The sequence below is a fragment of the Tripterygium wilfordii genome, chromosome 9 (genome assembly GCF_013401445.1).
Source record: "Tripterygium wilfordii isolate XIE 37 chromosome 9, ASM1340144v1, whole genome shotgun sequence".
NCBI classification, from domain to species: domain Eukaryota; kingdom Viridiplantae; phylum Streptophyta; class Magnoliopsida; order Celastrales; family Celastraceae; genus Tripterygium; species Tripterygium wilfordii.
In genome coordinates, this window is record NC_052240.1 from 3,371,526 (window position 1) to 3,380,013 (window position 8,488).

General features: G+C 36.4%; 1 protein-coding gene across 1 annotated transcript; it reads left to right on the forward strand.

Moving 5' to 3' along the window:
* Positions 1 to 369: 369 nt before the first annotated feature.
* Positions 370 to 5,392, forward strand: LOC120004782 (nudix hydrolase 16, mitochondrial-like). The gene is made up of 4 exons (XM_038854079.1): positions 370 to 682; positions 2,253 to 2,367; positions 3,082 to 3,165; positions 4,824 to 5,392. The coding sequence occupies exons 1-4, from the start codon at positions 612 to 614 to the stop codon at positions 5,085 to 5,087; spliced, it is 534 nt and encodes a 177-aa protein (XP_038710007.1). The 5' UTR covers positions 370 to 611; the 3' UTR covers positions 5,088 to 5,392.
* The last annotated feature ends 3,096 nt before the right edge of the window (positions 5,393 to 8,488 follow it).

Below are 8,488 nucleotides of genomic sequence, written 5' to 3' on the forward strand. Positions count from 1 at the left end.
TGTGGTGCTTTGAGGTGAGTTCTGTTGTAAAAGTGTTTGGCGTGTCACAAAAAACTATGGTGCTGTGAGGTGCAGTGCAACTGAATGCAATGTAAACGCACTGTTAAACACTATCTATAGCTCTACATTTGAATGTTGTGGTCCTTTTCTCGACCATTTTTTGGGACTAGAAGGTGACTTGCTAACGGGGAAAATATGAAATAAAGTAGAATTATACGATGAAAAAGACGAGCTCTGGCCCATTATAATTTCTTGGAAGTATTGTGGGTCTATAATTTCTTAGAAGTATTGTGGGTCATATCATATGGGCCCAGTATTTAGACTTTGACCACCTCCGATCCGTTACATACGCTTACACCTTTAAAGCGCTCAAAATTCTCTGTTTCTCTCTATTTCTCTCAAACGCTCACATTCTGCGGCAGCGGACAATCCTAAGACGAATAGCTTCCGTTGGATTATGTTACACCGCCCTCATCACCACCGTTGTAACCACGGACAACAATGACGGAGTTATTTTCAGGCGGAGGCGTGAGCATTGTCGAAAATGGACGTGAATTATGACCTATTTTGTTGAAAGTGAGAAGGATTGGAGATAAAGGTCGCTCCTCAGTATGTCTGATTTGGTGGCGCGAATGGGTCGGCATCAGCAACGTTACGATGACGGTTGTCGGCTTGTTGCAGGGTATCGAGTATTCCTTTTGATTTTTTTGTGTGTGTTAGTTTTGATAGATTTGATTACTGGTTATTGGATTCTATGGCGGATTGCTGAATGAATTGTTCCTCGTTATTTTCATTGTTGATGTCTTGGGATTGCAATTAGTTTTCATGTGTAACGTGTTTGAGTTTGAATTTTTTTAACTCAATGTGGTTTGTTGATTACATTGCATTCATGAAGGTATTTTTGTTAACTGAATGAATTGTTCCTCGTTATTGTTCATTCACTATTAGGTATGGGAGCTATTCGAGCTTTTCTTTAGAAGACAATCTTGCAATCGCGGATTTGTAGTTTGAATAATGTAGATTTGTGACTGAGTATATGCACGTTCATATAGGGCACACATGGCACATTGTATTCAGAGTTGAACGAATATATTCACTTCTTTTCTTCTTTTTCATATTATCTGGCAGATAAAAATGCTTGCCAGAGTATTTTGCAGGTTGGACTTTGATATGAAGTGTTTTACTGGTGTTTTTTTTGCTTAGGGTGTGTTTTCTGAAAGGGCTGTGGAAGATTTCAAGTCCAGCAAAACGATTGGTTTTAGGGCAGGGAATTTCTGAAGTGCATCCTCTTGTTCACCTTCTTGGTGCTTAATGAATTTCTTCTTTCTTTTTTTTATTGGGCATTATGAATTTCCCTTTTTTTTTTTCAATCAGCTTAATGAATTTCGTTTACCATTGAAAAAAAGATGTATAGGAGTGCATCTGTATTCTGTAGCCTTTCAATGGGAGTCTCGCTCAGTGTCAAATCTTTTTGTTGGAGAGATTGTGAATTGGAATAATGAGTTTTTGTGAGCAATGGGCAGTCAATTGTGTTGCAGACCATGATGAGGAGACCATATTGACAATAAGGGGGTTTGCTTATTCCTATTGTGGTCAAGTGGTTTGTAATGGTAATGCTTGGTAGTTTGTCTGCCCTACATAAAAGCTACCTAGGTACAAATTTGAAGTTTCGGTTTTTAACTTTCACTAAGTGATAGCTTTTGCTGAGTTTTTTTTATTCATGTTGGAGAATTCCTAAGTGGAATATCAAACCTGACTTGCTGAAAGGAGATGTGTACATTAATTAATAGCCAATCTGAGAGTTGAACTCAGAGGCAAAGTCCTCAGTTATTCAGTTCCTTTTGGATATGACAGTATGCTTTCCCAAAATTTATTGTTGCAAAACTTATAGCAAACCTACCTGACATAAAGTGCATTCACAGCCTAATGAGTCTTGAATTATGCAAATTTGAGATTGGTTAAGGAGATTCATCCAGGATTATCGGGTAAGGAAACATAAGTGGTCTTATCTTACAAAAAGCAGTTTATTTCATTCACTGAAATGCTTCTTTTCTAAGGAACTGCAATGTTATTGAAAAAGTGGGATGATGTTTGAGTGCTCTTCCATCCATTAGGAATTAAAAACTCAACCACACTTTGTATTCAATATTTTGTAACTTTTCAGTGGCCGTTTGATGTGATTTTATTGGAAATTTGGAAGGATTAGTTTTAACCTTATCTGAAGTTACTAATTCAGCTGCTTTTATTGATAGGTGTATTCCATTTCGATATACAAATTCTGATGAAAGTGATGATGCTAATACTGAGAAAGTGGTGGAAGTTCTTATGATAAACTCAACCAGTGGCCCTGGCCTATTGTTTCCAAAGGTATAAGCTTTTGAATCTTTCCGTCGCTTTTTTTCCTAGTGCCTTGTTTCTTTTTAAATTTTTTTGTCTATTTATCTTTGAAATCACCTACAAGGGCTAAGTGGTAGAGTTGTAGGAGTGCAAGCTAGAGGTTCAATTCTTGGAAAGAGCCTCTCCACATATTATATGGAGATAAACTCTGCGTACATCCTTTATGTCTCCAACCCCGCCCACTGCGGGAGCCTTATGCATGGTAGTTGTTTACCTTAACTATCTCTGAAATCACCTATGGGTCCTATCCTCCAGGCTGTTATTGATATGTAGATGTTAGATTATTGCAAGTTCGTAATATTTCTGCAAGAAATTAAATGAAGAGTTTGTAATATTTTTCATCACGTATGAGTCTTTGTTGCTTTGACAGTAGAGACATTGCCATTGATTAGGGTTTTGAACTTTCTTGATGACTATATAGAAAAAATCAAGGTAAACTGGAAGTTTTTGAGATTGGGAATTGGTGAGAATGTAGAAAGCAAGATATAGGAGATTTTATTAAGAAAATGTAGTAAGACTTTGCTTAATTTAGAATTCCTTCTATTATTAAAAAATAAGGCCTTCTCCTAAAATTTTTATGTCCCTGCAAATTAAAGTCAATCCATCTGTTATCCTCGACTTTTAATAGTAGTGCTTATATACGGTTATTTGCTAACTCCTTAGCAACTTGTTATGCATGCTTAGGGAGGCTGGGAGAATGATGAAACTGTGGAGGAGGCTGCTGTGAGGGAAGCTGTTGAAGAAGCTGGAGTTCGAGGGGAATTAATGGTGAATTGCTTGCCTTCCTTTCCTTTCTCCTTTTTTTTTCCTTTTTTTTTTTTAATTATGCCTTTGCACAGTAACAATAAGCTCTTTCTTCCTATTAGTTTTAAAGGTTTTAAAACTAAATAATTTATTCTAGTCTTTGAATTATAATATCTATTGTCTTGTGATGCCTTTGAAGAAGCATATGCTTCGCTGTGGTCAATAATCGATTATGTGTTTTACTTCATTGTACATTAATAAATGCATCCATTTATTCGTTATTCATATTATTTACAGTTTATTCGTTAGTACCTTTTTGTGGGCAACACAAAATAATCATTGTGGCACACACACCACTTTGTCAAATCTAGCTGAGCAGAGCATTTGTCTGACATGTTGTAACATTTGTATGATCAATTACATCTAAGACAGTACAGCAACAAGCTAAAGTGCTTTAGCCCATAAAACTATAATAGATGTTAAAAATATTAGAAATATGGAGGATGCTAGCTAGCGTAATACTGAAATGGTGATGTATCTCAGAGTTCCAGTGAAATCAAAGATAATTTTCTAGTATAAGCTATCACACTTTTACTGATTGATCTTATTTTAGGGAGTTCCAAAAGGATGTGTATGAGTATGCTACTAGCATTCATTATAGATACAACGAGAACTATGTGAACAAAACTATGTAGCATATTGTGCTTGTAATAGGTGGTTCTTCGATTTATAAACATGGATGGTAATTTGACCAAATATTCTTTTTTTTTTGGTGAAGCTTCAGCTCGATGACACCATACATGATCATTTCAGATCGTCATCTCTTTTTTTTCCACAATGTTGATAGTTGCAGCTCTCATAATTTTCACTTTCAACATGTAGTTACGCATAGCAAATTTAACACATTAGTTTGAGGGTGGTTTTCTTTTACTTGTAATTTCAGGTTTCTTCAAGTTTCCAATGTACATAGTTATAAATGTTATACAATAAACAGGTAGATATAGTTATGATGCAGGCTGGTTCACTATCTTACGCAAAGCAGACATATCGCATTCAGAATCCTGTCTCTCCTAAATGGATATTTGTCAATGATGTCCTAGGGTAAAAAAGGGTGAAATAGCTCAAGTGCACAAGGCGCTAGTAGTGGAGGTGGTATCATTAGGTAAAAGATTTATGTACCCTTGTCTGCAATGCGGAGAGCCTTTTTTCCAGGATTTTAACCTGTGACCCCTTGGTTGAAGTGAGGCAACCTTACCATTAGGCCAAGCTCTCCGAAAATGTTAAGATTATCCTTTTCATAATATTTATCTTGTAACAAGAATTTGTGCTTTTAATCAGCTAGGATGGAGTCAGGGACTTTAGTACTTGATAATACGTGAGGTTTTGAAGGCAATGTTTGATCGTAGAATTCATGGGAGCTAACTGATTGCTTGCACAGTATGATTATTGAATAATTATTTGTTACTATGAGATATTGCCGATGCACTAGTCTCTTTCTGCTTGTCATTCCTTGATTTATATCATGCCATAAATCCTATGAGCAAGGCTTAAATCATGGTGTGACTAGATTTCTGAGTCTTTGCTTGATGGAAATATTTCTATTCCGTGAGTAGTATTCACTTGACAGTTTTGTTTCAGTACAAAGCTGAAGAAGATATCTTGCTTATGCCACTGGATTTCAGGAATTTTTAGGACAATATCACTTCAAGAGCAAAACACACCGGGATGAATTTTGCCCAGAAGGTTTATGTAAAGCTGCAATGTTTGCACTGTTTGTTAAGGAGGAGCTTGATTCATGGCCTGAGCAGAGTACCCGAACCAGAAGATGGCTAAAAATACCTGAAGTACTTGAGAGTTGCCGCCATCAATGGATGAGAGAGGCATTTGAATGTGGCTTCACTAACTGGCTCGCCAATAAGGAATCAAGTACAGGGGAGGATCTTTGAAATGAAAGTTGATACACTGAGTATTCATAAAGCTAATGATGCGTGCTCCGTGTGCAATGAAACATGGTTTCCGGCTACTTTGGGGGCAATTTTCTTGTACTGGTACTTTATCAACACCCAACAACACAATGCTTTTGCTGTTCATAATTTACATAATGTTACTGTTTTTTGTTGTACTGAGTTTCCTGAGTAGCCACCAACCCCTTTGATGTATTTTAATTCAGAGAGTTATCAGAACGTCTCTGATATCAAACGCTGTGGTAGTCATTTAGCTGTTTAATTATGAATCAGTTTAACCTGAATGGGATACAATCGTGGTGACTTAGGTACCAGCATGAGCAAACATAGATGAAGAGAAAAAGACCATATGGATTGAGAGACAATTTTTCTTTTTTCCATGGAAATGTCGAGTATATTTTCCCTTTTTAAGTTACAAATGACTGGTAAACTTCGTGTCACACGAAAGACCCCGCAATTCTCATAGACCAGTTAAGACCTGAGCAAAGACTTATTATGAGAAGATAACGCAGGATAACATTAACACACGTTAGGCTAAGTAAGCGCTCATCTCGCAAATTGTGATAATAAAAACACTATGAGAATTAAACTTCTCGTAGGGTAGCATTATTACATGGATGCTTTTTTTTATTGGAGAAGTTCCATTAGTCAAACGGAATTACAATAAGAGAAAAATAAAGCCTCAATGGAGGAGAGAACTAACTCCAACGTGACTGAAGTTGATTCGGCATAGCACCCCAGTGATGTCAGTGCATCAGCCGCTCTATTACACAACCAAAGGATATATGTAAAATATGATAGATGATAGAGCAGAGGAGAGATCAGATACTCTCAAGAATAAAGTTATACAGTCGGAGGGGCCGATCCGCCAGATTCATGTCACAATCTCAAGGCCTACCACCCTTAAACAACAGAAAAATCTGGATGCTTTGATAAAGATAGAAAGCTGTTTCCACATATGATTAGACAGAGTGACTAGGTTTCACCTTAATTTATTGAAAAATTATCAAATACGTCACTGATAAAGCTGATAAACAATAAAAAATTGATTAATTATACTATAAATAATTACAGAAGAACCCCAACAAAAATATGAATCGAACTCAAATGAGCTGAAGAGACCAAATGAATCGACACAAAACTTATGGACCATTGGAGCATCTAAGTGCATCAAATAGAGAATTCTCAAGAAACATATTTGAAGGGAACATCCCAAAAAAGCTCTCATCCATTTGAGGCACAACAAAATTATGATGATAATGATCATCATAATCAAATGTCTCCCCAAAAACAGAACCGGACAACTTCGCCGGCGACAACTCCTCCTTCGCCGACGACGACGTTTCCCGATCATCCACCGGATTAGTACTAATTTGTTCCGAAGCAGTCGGGGAATACTCACCACCATTAGCATCCATCAACCGCGCGATATCGGAGTCTTTCCCGGTGAGTTCTTGCACAAGAGCCCTAAATTTGGAGGCGCAAGTCTTGACCTTCATAGGGCTTGATATGTAGACAACCTTGAGTGCCTTCTTGTCATTATTCCTTCTTCTTCTCACTAATCCTCTCCTCCCGCTTTGCATATTTTGCACATCCATCATAAACCAAACAAAAGCCCTTTTCTTTTCTTTTGTTCCTCCCTTGTTCTTTGTATCTAACAACCCAATTTAGATAAGGTATATATAAAGGGGTACGGAAGTTGAATTTTGGGTCACTAGGTGGTTTCTTGGAAGAAGAAGTGAAAGAGAAAAATTGGCAATGAAAAGGGAAAGGGAAGGTTACAAGAAAGCAGAGCAATAGAAGTCTCTGTCCAAATAGAAAAAGAAAGGGAAAAAAAAATACTTGGTAGACCCGCAATCTCATTGGTTTTGTGTGTTTGTGCATGATTTGTTGTATAGAAAGTGAGTATCAAGGTATGTTCAGTGTAATTGGAAAGGAGTGAATTTAAGCATGTGCGCAGCCTATGGTGACTTTGGAAAGTTTTGAGGTAATTAGGAATCATGTAATTGACTTCGTGGTTAGATTTTGTTGGCTAAGATAGAGGACAAACATATTGGATACTACAAATTATACATGTTGTCATGCCGTACGTTTTTGCAATTCTTTTTGGGTATTGACTTAGATTGGGAAGTAATACAACGGTCTAGATCAACACTATAACACTTTTATTGAGATAAAAAGATACACAGTTGTTTTGTTTACATTCTAGATAAACAAAAAAATATCATGTCTAGTCAGCATTGAGAGGTGGAGGAATATAATTGGATACTATAAATTATCTATATTTTAATTTATAAAATAAATAAATAAATAAATATATATATATATATATACATGTTTAATATATATGTAACAATTTTCAAATATGTATTAATTAAGTATGGTTTGTAGTTTTTCCTACGAAAAACTAGTGCATGGTTGGTTTTTTTGGCACGGACTTCGTCATGAAATGAAAACAGTACTCTACGATTCTAGAGGTTCTGAATAGGGCTGTGCACGGTCCGGTTAACCGGACCGTGGAGGTCAAACCGTCACCAATCCGGAAATTACGGATTTGTATTTTCTGAAACCAAAACCAATCCAAAACCATCAAAACCCGTTACTACGGTTAACCGACTAACCGGTTCGGTTTCGGTCCGGTTATAGTTTTTCGTAAAATATCTATTTTGTAAACAAATCTTAAAGGATTGATAAAAATGTTTCAAAAAAAATCTCAAGGAATGATATATATTATATTAATATTTCATAGTTAATCACTTAATGTCTTAATCTAATGGTACATAACATTAGTAATTATATATTAGATCTCAATGGTCCATATTTAAAGACATTATAGTATTAAATATTATATATTATATATACCGGTCCGGTCCGGTTAATCGATGGTTACAAAAATTCCAAACCATATCCGGACCGACTTAACTCGGTTGGTTTCGGTTTTTGAAACCGTTTGACCAAACTCGGTCAACTAACCGATCCAAACCGGACCGACCGGTCCGGTTACCGGTTTTGATCCGGTTTTTGGTTTCATTTGCACAGCCCTAGTTCTGAAGAAGTCGAGAACCGTGTAGGCCTAGCTAGCATCTACTTATGAATGAATAATAATAAGGCCTGGGTCATTCTAGTAATGGAAAATTGGTCGCAAGTTCCTTTTGACTACAAGCGCATGGTTTCCCACAGCCAACCTCAATAATCAACTTCAAAAGCATAAAATAAGAATAAAGAAGGCATTTACAGCAACAAAGCAGTCTAACATACCCAGAACAATGCTTGGTCTCAATATATACTTCTTCCAAGCATTATATATATATGCAGTATAACAAAAGAGAATTTACAGTGTCAAAAAACTATCAAATATTGGATAATTAATTAGGATTTATCTC

What these genes read in the sequence shown, in the direction of transcription:
- LOC120004782 (XM_038854079.1), top strand. Translation starts at nt 612, where the DNA reads ATGTCTGATTTGGTGGCGCGAATGGGTCGGCATCAGCAACGTTACGAT. An exon ending in GGTTGTCGGCTTGTTGCAGG is followed by an intron (nt 683 to 2,252) that starts GTATCGAGTATT and finishes TTTTATTGATAG; the next exon opens with GTGTATTCCATTTCGATATA. An exon ending in CTGGCCTATTGTTTCCAAAG is followed by an intron (nt 2,368 to 3,081) that starts GTATAAGCTTTT and finishes ATGCATGCTTAG; the next exon opens with GGAGGCTGGGAGAATGATGA.